Source organism: Telopea speciosissima, chromosome 11 (assembly GCF_018873765.1).
Source record: "Telopea speciosissima isolate NSW1024214 ecotype Mountain lineage chromosome 11, Tspe_v1, whole genome shotgun sequence".
NCBI classification, from domain to species: domain Eukaryota; kingdom Viridiplantae; phylum Streptophyta; class Magnoliopsida; order Proteales; family Proteaceae; genus Telopea; species Telopea speciosissima.
In genome coordinates this window covers 40,417,076-40,431,129 of record NC_057926.1, presented here as the reverse complement: position 1 = coordinate 40,431,129, position 14,054 = coordinate 40,417,076, and the positions used below count along the sequence as shown (strand labels likewise).

Here is a 14,054-nt window from a genome sequence, read left to right as displayed (position 1 = left end):
CATGGTTTAACTGCCTGGATAGATTTCAGAAATTTTTTAGTTAAATTTTGGCTGCTGGTTGGGGTGTTTATCAGTGCTATATCGCAGGAGACCCTTCACCCGAAAGAATACCAGGTCTATCGCTGTTTGTGTACAATCATAAGGAAAAAGAAGACTTCTTTCTTTATGGTTTGGGGATTCTGACTTTTGTTCTATTTAATCCCCACTACTGTTTAAATCCCAGACTCATCCCTGTTCTTCAATTGTTAATTCCCTTCGCATCAAGAGAAAGAAAAAAGGATCTTAAATTGTTCAATATATTTACAGAATTGCCACTACTTTTATTTGGATTTATTCATTTTTTGGGCCCATAGCAATCCAAATTTAAGGATTTCAGAACCCTGGATTGCATCAATTTCAATTATCACAACACTAACCACTGAAATCCTCATCCTACACCATATTGAAGGAAAGTGAGGCACAAGACACTTTATGTTAGTATTCATACCTTAAAGGCAGTAGAATGAATGGGAGTAGTAGTGCTGTTTGGCAGACTTGATTCAGTCCTCAATGCCACTGTGTGCATTACTTTGACTGCTTTCAATGGATACCTGAAGCCATTATCATAGATGTTCATAACAAACGCCAAACTAAGCTCAGGGAGGAGGTATGTTACACATACACAATCATACGACATTCTTTACTTACAATTCATCTCATTACATGAGCATTGGGGTGCAAAAGAGTTAAAAAATAAACAAAGAATAATGAAGTCATATATCTGACAAGCCAAAGCAGTTCGACTGGAAAATTGAAGTCAGTAAGAACTTGCCAAAGGTACAATAATAATGGAAAATCCAACAATTAAATTGTATCATTGAAAAAAGAAAATTATTAGTTCAAAAATCTAAACAAGTAAAAGACAACGGAGTGGCAACATGTGCTCGTCCACCCACCTAACATGCCCAACCCATTATCAGACAGGATCTAGTCAGGGCCAAGAGGCCCTTTGCTTGATCAGCATGATAATTGCAGGCCTACAGAGCAAGCTAAACTAAGACTCAACCCAGGTCTAGCCACATACATATATAAGATTTTGAATATAATAATGAACTTAATGTTATATACATTACTAAGCAAAGTAGTAAGTAGAGAAGTATATGTTACATTGAAAGATATCAATGCCACTAATTTAGTATTTATATCTTAATTTCAATATTATATACATTAATAAGCAAAGTAGTAAGTAGAGAAGTATGTGTTATATACATTAAAAGATAATAATGCCACTAATTTAGTATTTATATCTTAATTTCTGGACCAGACCAGGCCCTGGACAGGTATTCTGTTGCCTCAGACTGTAGTTGATCCCAATGGTTAAAAGGGGTTTTGATGGGTCCCAATTAATCCCAACCAGCTCCATAAGGGATTTCCAATCTACTAATAGGATCAGAGAATCCACTTTGGATCAGGTCCAATGTTGCTAGTGGATTGGAAGACCCAATGCTATATTTGGACAGGCTGACCTTCAAATTTTCTTTGGCATTGCACAAGCCCAGCTGTTGAATCTGGATCATGTGCAAACTGCAGTTAACTTACACATGAAATTTTTTTCTAGTTTTCCTTCTACGATGTGTACAAAATAAAAGGACAACCTACGAATATGAAGAAAACTTAGTATGTGCATTTGTTGTCAGAGGAAAAAATTAGAATGTAAGCCTGAGTGTTCCAGCCTGAAACCAGGCAAAATGAGTGGAATATTTTAAACAGGATGAACTGTTCAAATATTGTACTTTTTTTCTACTTTTCTTTTTCCATGGTAGTGGCTGGGATAGACTGCTTTTGATGAAAACATAGAAATATTTCAGTTTCAAACCAGACAAATGAATCTGAATATTTTGATCAAACTAGGTCAACTGGCAGTCTGTCAAGTTTTTGACAGCAATTGTATTTGAACTCTGAATGAAATTGGCCTCCCCGATTCATAGGTAATGGCAGACGCTGGATACATCAGTGAAGGATAATGCAAGTCCCAAAAATTTCTTGACTTAACAAAACAATAAAAAAAGAAGGGGCAAAGTCTACGTGCCATAAGATGTAACCAAGACAACTTACTTCCCATGCGCAGTTTCTCCAGAAAGCATGACCGCATCAGCACTTTCTCTTACTGCAATTGCAATGTCAGATACCTCTGCCCTTGTTGGAGTTGGATGATTTATCATGCTTTCCAACATGTTTGTCGCTACTATGACTGGTTTCTGCACGCTATGACACTTTCTAATGATCTCCTCCTGTTTGAATAATTTCATGTCATGAGAAACTTTGTGAAACACAAGATAATTTCATCGCTGCTTTATGAACTTTGTTAATCCATGTATGTGCATTCTACAGGGTTCCTATGTTTCTGTCTGTTATTTCATGAGGCATGTGTAGCGACACAGCAATATCATCTATACCACAAGAAGCTAATAGTGATTAACCCATTGGACAGGATATTTCTAGAGCCCATTATAACACCCTGACGTGAAACCAAACCAAGAAACAAAACACCCCAACATGGAAGCAGAACAGTATACAGTAGACATGGGTTTGTCTTTGATTATTTCCACATATCAAACCATGGGGGTGAGTTCATCCATGCATATGATTGATACTATATTGATCTTTTTAAGGATTATTCAAAGATCTATGTAAATTTCTTTTAATAAATTTGTCTTTCAATATTTTTAATAATTACTATCTCTAGTAATTCTGATTTACTGCTTTTTGATAATTTTAGATTTTGTTGGCTTTAGTATCAACAGTCCTAGTAGTTTATATGAAAATAAATCTAGAGAATATTATTAGCTCTATTTAAGTCATCTCAAGAGTTCATCTTACTAGAACATTGTTGTCAAAAGACTCAAAACACTGAAAGGAACCTCAGTCATAAGGGTGGGGGGGCTCTGTAGCCCAAGTGGCTGCATAGGTAAACATACTTTAACAAGCCAAAGTTTGGCCTACTGCTAGAAGAAACCTTCCCCTGCCATATTCTATCCTTATTGCATATTTCAATTAGAGGGAAAAAATAAATACTATTATACAACACACATTTGCTATGTACCTAAAAATTTTGGAAGAGAATCAAACCCAATTTTGTCTAGTTTTTCCTTGTTTTTCCTCTCATGACAAATAAAACGATAGTAAGTAACATTCAAACCCCCCCCCCCCCAAAAAAAAACAATAAAAGAAAGGAACATATACAAGCATTTCATTTCTAATTGTAACCCTCTTTCAATCTAGTTCTCCCCTTGAAGACCACAGCCTTCTTCTGAATCTACTCACTCTTTCCAATAGAAAAGTCCCTATTTAGCTATGATAATGTTCATTTTTCATAATTTACAACCACTTTCAAGTCAACTTTATCAATGAGGACAACTTATATACCAACAAAACATTGTTTAAAGGTCATGAAACTGTAACAAACAGCAGATAAAACCGAAAGGTTATAACCCACAAAACCCACACTAGAATATTTATCAACCATGTTCCATATGTATAACAATTGACTGACAGCATACAAGCACTATACTACTATTAGTGATTCCAGGAAACAGTAAAAGAAAATAAACTGGAAACATCATAGACAATAGTTGAGACATGATTTACTATTCAACCAGAATAAAATAAAACTACCTGCAACAAAGGAACGTCCTCGATTGGGAGTTCAGCTCCAAGGTCTCCTCGAGCAACCATTGCCTATAGCAAGAGTCAATCAAAAGTCAAAACCACTCAAGAAGCAGTTTTCTTCCAATTACTGTACATTTATTTCACATATTGTAGACTCAGATTTATGCTTCAACAAAGTTATCACAGACAATCCATTCTTAGCCTCTCACTGACACTTGACAGAATGAATAGAGAACAGGAATTATAGGGTCCACCTCATAGATAACTTACCCCATCACATGCAGAAATTATTGAATCAAGATTTGGTATAGAATCTGCACTTTCAATTTTAACAATGACATGAATATCTGCATTGCAGCCTACAAGAGAAAAGCTATTTGATGAATCTTCCCAGGAACAGCACGTAGAATTGTAAAACAAAAAAAACAAAAAAAAAGGATATAAGAGAATTTTACTTTTGAGATAATTTTTCAATTCATAGACTACTTCAGCATCTTTTACAAAAGACACGGCATAGAAATCAACTTTGTTGTCCACGCCAAACTTGATATCTTCCCAATCTTTTTCTGTATGAATAGGAGCCACAGCACAAGCATTGATTATAGAGAAGATAAGTTATAATAAGTACAAAAGGAAACAATAGAGGAAAGAAGAATCTTCACATCAACATTCTTGAATAACAGAAACTAAAAGTGACCTGTTATTGAAGGGAGAGTGGCACTTTTTCCTCGAACATTTAAATGACGCCTTGATTTGAGTTCCCCACCATCAATAACTTCACATTTAACCATATCCTTTGTTTTTGACTTTACTACCAATGACATCATTCCTCCTATCACAGTGACACAAAACAACTAATTAAAATCGACTTACAATGCAGTTGACATGTTAAGTACACATTTAATTTCTGGAAAACATGTTTGCACCAATCACTACATTGGGAACAAGGTATTTAACAATCCATGAGAACCCACAAGGTGAATATAAATAGTTTTTCACCAATAAAGAAATATGATAGAACACCCTCCACAGAGGCTCAAGAAAAGTCTTAACATATACATTGACGCTGCCCTTTCCTAACAGTTCGAGCTTTTAGGTGAAACGGTAGTGAACATGGTATTAGAGCACGGAGGTCGAGTGTTCAACTGCTAGGAAGTGCAAACATTGGGTAAGGGCCGACATTTCTTCACCTCAATGCCGCATGAACTCCAAGTGCAAGGACCATTGGATCTTGGCCTGCACGTGCGGGGAAGTGTTAATGTAAACATTGACGCTGCTGCCCTTCCCTAACAGTTCAAGCTTTTAGGTGAAACAGTAGCAAACAACAATCAACAAGCAAAACCACAGGGAAGAAGCAAACACCATAATAGAGAGAAACTCTCAAAAAACCAAAGCCCCCACCTGGTCTTCTTTCAAGAAGTACCAAGTCCAAAAATAAGCCTCTCAAAGCTGTGCTCATCCAACACTACCTTATGAGTTATGATGATATAGTGACAACCGAAAAGAAACATTTGAGAGGCAAAGACTCACAACCACCTACACTCTAACCACATCCCCTTGTCAAACTAGGACTAATGGATTAAGCCACCAACTTTAAAGTTTTCCATGTGTTTCAAAATTGCCAAATTAACATATCTATACTATTATTACAAAAAGAACTAGTGCTCACCGAATCGTTACACCTAGAATGTCCCCAAAAGCTTATGCCCATTTCCCATGACAATCTCTATTTTTTGAAACCTTCTTTAGGATTTTGGAATTTACCCAATTGCCCCTATGAGATATAATTCTTCCTGCACCACCCACTCTCTCTTTTCTCTGGCCTTCTCCATCTCCCACATGGTTATCTTTCTCAACCATGTGGCATCCCTCACTCTCTCTGATGCAGATTAGTCACCTCGAGGGCTTAGAAATAAGCCTTGGGTTGGGTTATGCATGCAATGGGCCTTTGATTCCATGTGTTCTCTTTGTAATGGTCCACTTTAATGGGCATGAAATATGGGTGGATGGTAGGAATACGGGATTTTAAGTTTTCCTATTAGTATTATGATTCCTTTTTTAACTATGTTTTGTAATTAGCAATAGGATTTGATTTTTCTAGTCAAACTAGGATTCTTATTTTGTTTTATATATATAGCTTGTAAGCATGGTACAAAATTTCACGATATATCGCCGAAATTTCAGTAAATTTCGGTAATTTCTACACTACTGAGACAAGATGGGCTTCCGAAATGAAAAAAGTTCAAATTTCGGCAAAATTTCGATACATTTCGGTATATTTCGGTATATTTCGTAGAAATACTGTGTATTGAGCAGTAAATTTCGGTACATTTCGGTATATTTCAGTAAATTTCGTAGAAATACTTTGTGTATTGAGTATTGAACTATTGACTATTATGAAGTTTATGAGTTATGACTTATGCACTTATGACTTTATGAGTTTAAACTAAAAGCTACATTTGACTTTATTTTTGTTTCATTACTTCGTTTAAATTTCTTATTATGTCTTTTAGTACTTAAACAATATGTATTTAACTATTTTATACAACAGGGTCCGACCGTAAACAGTCAATCAAGGGTGCAAACCCAAAACACCACTTTGAGTTCATTTTGTTTGCAATATGAAGGTTTAAATGTGTTTATTTAACTTAAATAAGGGTGTCCATGAAGTATTAGGCCTAGATATGGCCAAATACCCACCGAGATGGACTCCCGAAATATTGCAGAAAAAATGCAATATTTCGGCGAAATTTCGCCAAATTTTGGATATTTCGCGATTGATGTAGATAAGTCATTTAGGGCTTATTTTAGTGGAAATAAGCTTTGGGTTGGGTTATATATGCATAGTTGTTAAGGCGCCTAGGCGAATCAAAATCAAGGCGAACGAGGGGGTTAAAAAACAAGGCGACAAGGCGTTGCCTAGGCGACACCAAAAATCCAGGCGAGGTCAAGGCACCTGGACGCCTTGACATATATGTGTTGAGCTTTTGATCATAGTTGTCACGTCGTCACAGCGATCCAAGTCGATGGAGGGGTGTCATGTCGATATATCGACATGTCGCCCGCCATGGTATTGCCATGGCAATCCTATCGACCATATTTTATTTTTTATTTTCTTTATTTTTAATGTCATTTGGTATGCTATAATATACCCTGTAACATCAAAAATTAACATGAAAGTGTACTACTAGTCTACTATGGTTTAGTTCATAAAACTGTGATATCCATTAGTGTATATGAAATCATGGATTATCAAATAATTGATAGCAATAGTCTTGCTGATAATAAAGTTGAAAAATCATGAGACTTGAGATATGATTCCATATGAAAGTGACTACAAAAGTAACAAAACAAAAAAACAATTACAAAAACGTAATTTATATTGAGTGAATAAAGCTAATAAAAAACCCATCTAAATAAATAAAAAAAATTGCTGACGTGAATATGTGATTGTGTATTAGTCAATAGTGTATTAGTGTTTTCTGTTTCATGTTTTTTTAATTTTTTTTATGTTAAGAAAAAAACATTAAAATAAAAATTGGTTAAAAAAATTACTGTTATAAAAATAAGTTTTATAATTTGAAACAACTATGTCACCCGATATGACCATATGTCGTGGTATGGCATCCATGGCGACGACATGGAGGCCATATTGGTCGATATTCTTACATCATCCATATCGGTGGTCGATATGCCCACTTTTCCAGCGATATGAGGCCATGACAACTATGCTTTTGATCCCATGGGTTTATTTTGTAATTGGCCAATTTAATGGGCCTAAATGGGTAGAAAATAGGCGCATGGGATTTACTTCCTTAGTTTAGTTAGAGTCCTATTTTAAATTTGTTTTCCTTATTATTTCACTTTCTTGGTCAATTTAGGTTACCTTATTAGTTAAGGATAGGGTTAGGCCTTTCCTTTTTAGTGTAAGTCTATTTTTTAGTCTTCTATATAAGTTTGTAAGGGAGGCAAGCATTGAATACGAATTTGATTAATGAAATATTGGCTTTAGTCTTTGTTAAAAATCCTGAGATAGGTTGGGTGAGATGCCTAGGGTGAGCTGAGATAGCCAGCCCCTTGCCCAACCCCCTCCATCGATCTCCAATCAAGCTCCATTCAGGTTTCAATTCTGCCATAGCCGCTCTTGAAGAAACATATTTAGTTGCTGGAATTTCTCTACAAGGTTCAAGATATTTTCAAACAACAAGTCTGAAATTGAAATTCTGCAATTATTATTCTTCTCTTCTAGGTCACATGCAAGGTGATTTTCGCGAGGATTCTCTCCAGCCAAATCTAACAATTAGAACCTGCTGAAATTTTGATCAGATCTTCCTCAAACCCTAAGAGAGACTTGATCCAAATTTCATTACCATCCACCCAGCCGATTGTCTGTAATTACCCTTTTACCTCTCAATCCTATTTCTACAAGGATTCTTCAATAATTTCAGATTTAGTCATCTGATTTAACTATAACTTTCGGCATCGCTTCTCTCCCATATCATCCACTCTCCTAAATTAACCCAAACATCTACTCCTAGGTCCCATCAAACCCTAACCCTAATTTTACAATTTTCACATATTTGACCTAGGCGAATTACCCATTCAAGAATAGATCCTGGTTATTGGTTCTAGCTGGTATTCTAGCCATCTAGAATTACATTAGAGATATCCTTGGAGGTGGTGGAGGGCCGGTTAGGAAGAAGGGAATTTCAGAGTTGCAAAGGAGAGGGGAGATCGCATATGAAGAAGGGGGGAGGAAAAGAGTGCACATGCACAGCCACACAGGCTACTCAAACGACAACTCAACTAATCCATTCTATTCAACCTATCTCTAACGATGGGGAATTACATCATATATAAAGAGAAACAAATGTCGTTTGAGGTGGTATGGTCATGTCCAACGGAGGCCTAGAGACGCCCCCGTAAGGAGGAGTGATCTGATCCAGATCGAAGCAGCTAAAAGAGCTAGGGACAAGCCTAAAATGATCATAGAAGAGGTTATAAGGAATGACATGCGTAGTTTGGGCCTTATACCAAGTATGACCTCAGATAGAGCCTATTGGAGGTCAAGGATCCATGTTGACGACCCCATTTAGCTGAGATTTTCCTTTTTTCCTGTGTTGTTCCCATAGTTGTCATGGCGGCGCCATGGCGTCCTGGCGCTGGAGAGGGTTGCATGGCGACCTACGCCATGGCGTCCCTCTTCAATTTCTTCTTCCTGTCTTCGATTTCTTCTTCCTGTCTTCGATTTCTTCTTTCCCTCTTCAATTTCTTTCGATTTCTTCTTTCCCGCTTCGATTTCTTCTTCGATTTCTTCTTCCTGTCTTCTTTCCCTCTTCGATTTCTTTCGATTTCTTCTTTCCCTCTTCGATTTCTGAATTTTCTTCTTAAAATTTGAGAAACAATAGAGAAAAAATAAAACATGGCTTGAGTATACATCTATTAAAACATTAAAAATAGAGAAAATAAAAAATAAAACATGGTCGACATGCTCGCCATGGCAAAACCATGGCGGGCGATATATCGATATATCGACGTGACACCCCTCCACCGACTTGGATCGCCGTGACGCCGTGACAACTATGGTTGTTCCTCTTTCCTCTTACTTTCATTAATAATTTCTCACTTTTCATCTCTCTCTTTTTTCCCACCCTCTTACATTCAGTCATGTTTTCCCGACTTTATTTTACAAGGATCCATGTAGCCAACCCCATTTAGTTGGGATAAGGCTGAGTTTGTTGTTGTATAAAGAGAAATAAAAGACTCCTAAAAATAAGACTTGACTCTCTAACTAGGAAACTAAAAAGAATTGGGAAACCAAATATCCTACAAAGCTAACAGAATAAAATAAAGTAAAAAAGACATTATTTTCCCCAAATAACATAGATTCTTAAAATCCTACTAGATCCAAAAACTCAAACTGGACCCGGTTCATCTCCATCTGGGTTCAAGCAGGTTTGGATTGGTCCAAGGTAGTGCACCTGCATCAATACCCTCGGTGTTGAGAAAAATTCACCCTCGAGTTTTGTAGACCAAAAGAATCAGCACCATTCGATCGGCATCCACAAATATCAACTTTGATGGGGCGATGATCCAACGCATCTCATGATCAACCATCATGATCTTGTGATGATCATTAGCAAACAACGTCTCTTCGATGGGAATCTGATCGTGGGGTTCCACAACTAAAATCGGACAGTCGGTAAATTCTTCAATTGCAACCTTAATCGGACCAATCACTTCAGCTTGATTGTCATGTTCGTTGGCCACCTCTGATCCGCCTTCTAAAGATTCTATCATGCTTGACACCTTATCATAGAAGATGTTTTTATTATAGGCAAGCTCCCGACAACCTATCTTTAAATCAAGAAGCCCTGTATTGAGATTACAAAGTTTTGTTTGCAATTTACGGAAACAATCTCTAATTGAAAGGAATAAATCGTACCAATCAACCTCCATGATGTAGTGGGTTTATGATAACAATGGCAGAATTGTACATAAGTAGAATCTGAAATGGCTGTTTAGGGATGAAGGTGGAAGGATATGGAAGGAATTATAATTAAAGAGGAAGGTGATCTTGAAACAAATAAAAATAAGGTATGAGATCGGGATAAGGGAGGTAGGTATTCTTGGAAACTAAAACAAAATAAAGAATTATAAGGAAATCAGGGGGGGGGGGTTGGTTTTGGAACAAAATAAAGTTAGGGTAAGAAACATGCAGTAGGAAGGGTAATTATGGGGAAAATCAAGTTAAAACAAATAGAACTAAGGGAGGGGGCAATATGAGGAGAAAAGGTTTAGAAAGGGATACGTATCATTTGGAGGGGCAGAGACGTGATGACTCTCAGTCTTCTACCAGTGGAGAATCTGGAGGAAAAGAATGGCGGAAGTCTCACACTTCGACAAGGAGTTCAAGTCGATCAGCGGTTAGAGAGTTTGAATCGGACTCGTCAAGGACACTACAACTTCAATGGAGAGGACGACTCACGGTAGGAAGCTTCAACCTTTTTCTTTTTTTTTTTTTTTTTTTTTTGGGCCATGGTTCTCTGCTTCTCTTTTTCTCTCCTCTTCTATCTCTCTCTTTCTTTTTCTTTTTTTTTTTGTTTGTTCTGGGTGCTGGCTGAACCCTAGAAAGGGGTTTCGATTGAGGAAGGGGAAAATAAAGAATGGGTTGTGGGAGGTTGTCGCTGGATTCGACAGTGGGTTTTTTTTTTTTTTTTTTAATTAACAGAACAGCTGTGGGGTGGGAAACTGGGAATCAAAAGGATGGGCTGGGGTAAGGTTTCAGCGGAAGTTGCTGCTGGAAGAGATGAGATGGGGTTAGGGTTTTGATTAGATGTCTGTTTCAGCATAATTTTTTTTTTCCCACTTCTGCTGGTTGTATGGCAGAACAGAAACGAAGAAGAGAGAATAGGGAAGAAGAAAAAGAATGGGATGGGAGACTAACAGAGAAGGAGTTGGATCCTTCGACTCTGATACCAAATTGGCGGAGGGCCAGTAGGAAAGAAGTTGCAGGGGAGAGAAGAACGCATAAGAAGAAGAGGGGGGAAGAGTGCACACGCACAGCCCCATAGGCTACTCAAACCACAACTCAACTATTCCATTCTATTCAATCCATCTCTAACGATGGGGAATTACATCATATATAAAGAGAAATAAAAGACTCCTAAAATTAAGACTAACTCTCTAACTAGGAAACTAAAAAGAATTGGAAAACCAAATATCCTACAAAGCTAACAGAATAAAATAAAGTAAAAAGACATTATTTCCCCCAAATAACATAGATTCCTAAAACCCTACTAGATCCAAAAACTCAAACTGGACCTGGTTCATCTCCATCTGGGTTCTCAAACGGGTTTGGATCGGTCCAAGGTAGTGCACCTGCATCAGGAGGACAGTGTGATTCTGTACCTTGTTGGTGGGAAGCCATAGTTATCCTTCTCTTTCTTCGTCTTCTCTGATTTTTCTTCCTCAAATAATGTTGTTTCATCTGATTCGATTTGATTCAAGCTTGCTGTTATCTAATTAATCTGTAATTGGATAGGATTATCACCTCTTTAATTCGCTGATTACATAATGTTCATGCTGAGAATCAAATCACAGCAAGAACCATCTCAGTTTGACCTGTCAGCTACCCTGTTTTTTAGCCTCTTTTGCTGAAACGAGATTCCCTGTAGTGAGGAATCTGTCCATCAGATTCACTCCATCTTTTATGGTATTCAAGACCTCCCTAAGATAGTCCTTCGACATAGGTAAATTGCTGATCTGATTCACAGATCTGATTTAATTTAAATTCTCCTGATTTCTGTCCTATGTTTTATTTCAGACCTGAGATTTTCAAATTAGTTTTGATCACACTATCTGATTTCTATAATACCTTGGGGATTCAGATTAGATTGTTGAAATAGAGAATCAACCCAAGTTTCATTCAATTCTGTAGGTCGTATTGAATTTAATTTTAGTTTTACTGTTTTGGGATCTCGGCCCGTGAGATCATTGTTTCCTAAATTACTCCCAAACCACTCATTGGATCATTCTCATCCTTTGAATGGTTCCTATCCTTGCTATTAACTATTGTTTCCTAGAGTTTGGCATTAATCTGAGAGGTTTTTTGAGGTTTGCTATCTGAATGGGGTTTGTCTTGGGATTTTATCTGGGAGGGTTTTGGAGTTGTTCCTACCTAACCCCCCCCCCCCCCCATACTCTCCCTCCTTATTTCTCTCTCCAACAACTCTCTTCCCTCACTGCCCGTTTCTGTGCAGCTGTCCCTCTCTCCTAGAACCCTTTCGGTCCTTTCCCTCTTTACCATTTATCAAATGGTGCATTACAAAAGGAAAACAACCTTATGGTGAAGGTTAAAAAAGGGGAAAAAGAGGAACCAGATAGCAAATTTTAATGTACTCTTACCATGGGTGCAGAGATTGATTTACGTTAAATTGCGTATCTTGGTGGTAGTTTAAGAGGGAACAGTATTTTTAAAAGTGGTTTTTAGGTTAGTTGGTGAAGATACTCTTTTTTTTTCTCTTTTTTTGGGGGGGGGGGGGTGTGGGGAGAGGGGGGAGGGGGGGTAATAGATGTTGGTGAAGTAATTTTTCAAACTAAGGTTTGCCATAAAGCAACCACAAACAAATAAGTAAGCATCTTCCAGAAGATCAAATTTTATAACAAAACAATACTAAAAATGCTGCCAAAAATGTCATTAGAGTGCACGCTTCTTCTGGAATAAGGTAACAAAGGAAGTAAGAAAGAGATTTAAAAGTTAAAGGGAGATTTGACTATTGGAACTGAGAAGAGCAATAGAGGTGGTTCTGTCCCAAACCACGTTAGAGTATTTTTATAGTTTTGCAATTCACCAGAAACACCAACAATATTTCTAGATCAGCTATCCAGAAATAGATCTAATCCCGATCCGTAATAATCCAGGGATCGAGATGCCTTTGGCACAGGTGGATCCTAATAAACACCGTCGCACAACATGGCTTACCACCAATTTCAGTAGAATAATGATGGATTCAATCTAACATAGTAGATTTCAGAATCCAACCCACAAGCAGAACCGTAGGAACTTAAACCAGCAATAGGAGATCTTCGATGACTCCCAAAATAGAACTCAAATCAATCCGAAATTACTACCGAAACTAGGTCATCTCTAGTACTCCAATCCAGTGGCTGGATATGGAGAAATAAACAGATGAACCAATTTAGAAACTATGCTTCAGAATTAGAAACAAAGCTATAACTTAGCAACCTCTCATCAGATCAACACCACAGTTGGGTTGATTCAGCCATTCATTAAGCAGAACATAATAGATGAAGCTCAAGTTAATCCAATGGACAGAAACCTTAGTTCAGTAACTCAACAGAATTAGCAACTATGCTGTACCTTCCAATCAACAAAACAAAACAGTACCAAACTAGCATCAATTTCACCATTCAATAGGTAGAACATGACATCAAACATCTACTCCGTCCAACGGCTGGAACCTCTCAAATCAAGCATTAAAAATTATCAACAAAGACCTATAACAGGGTTGTCTCACCTCCAACAGTAGCTTATGGTGAGATACTGATACCTCCTTTAAAACAGTGATATAACTCCACCAATATAGCCCACATAAACTCAGCGTTAAGGTTGAGATGATGCTCAAGCTCAACAGAATTTTTTATACTCATCCAAGCTTCAACCAATAACATATCAATGAAAACTAATCACAGCACTTATTTGAATGCACAGAACAGATTTGAAGAGAATAAAAGTAGAAGAAGATATGACGAGCATTTCACTCATGCCTTGTTAACTTCTCACCAGCACCATTAGCATCCCACTAGGGTTTTCTACATCCCACAGAGATTTCCTGTTTCAACAAGCAAGAGAGTTCAAGAGAAAACAAAACAGAAAGCTTCTA

At 37.4% G+C, this 14,054-nt stretch overlaps 1 protein-coding gene across 2 annotated transcripts in view; it reads right to left on the bottom strand.

Annotated features, from left to right (window-relative positions):
* Positions 1-14,054, bottom strand: part of LOC122646334 (pyruvate kinase isozyme G, chloroplastic) — a 34,993-nt gene that overhangs the window by 14,091 nt on the left and 6,848 nt on the right. The window contains exons 4-9 of one of the 2 annotated variants that reach the window (XM_043839870.1): positions 4,346-4,480; positions 4,104-4,214; positions 3,919-4,007; positions 3,655-3,717; positions 2,095-2,270; positions 485-590 (exon numbers count right to left, since the gene is read on the bottom strand). In XM_043839870.1, the coding sequence (XP_043695805.1) occupies positions 485-590; positions 2,095-2,270; positions 3,655-3,717; positions 3,919-4,007; positions 4,104-4,214; positions 4,346-4,480 (680 nt within the window). The remainder of the gene's footprint in view (positions 1-484; positions 591-2,094; positions 2,271-3,654; positions 3,718-3,918; positions 4,008-4,103; positions 4,215-4,345; positions 4,481-14,054) is intronic. The other variant, XM_043839871.1, reaches the window with a different exon arrangement.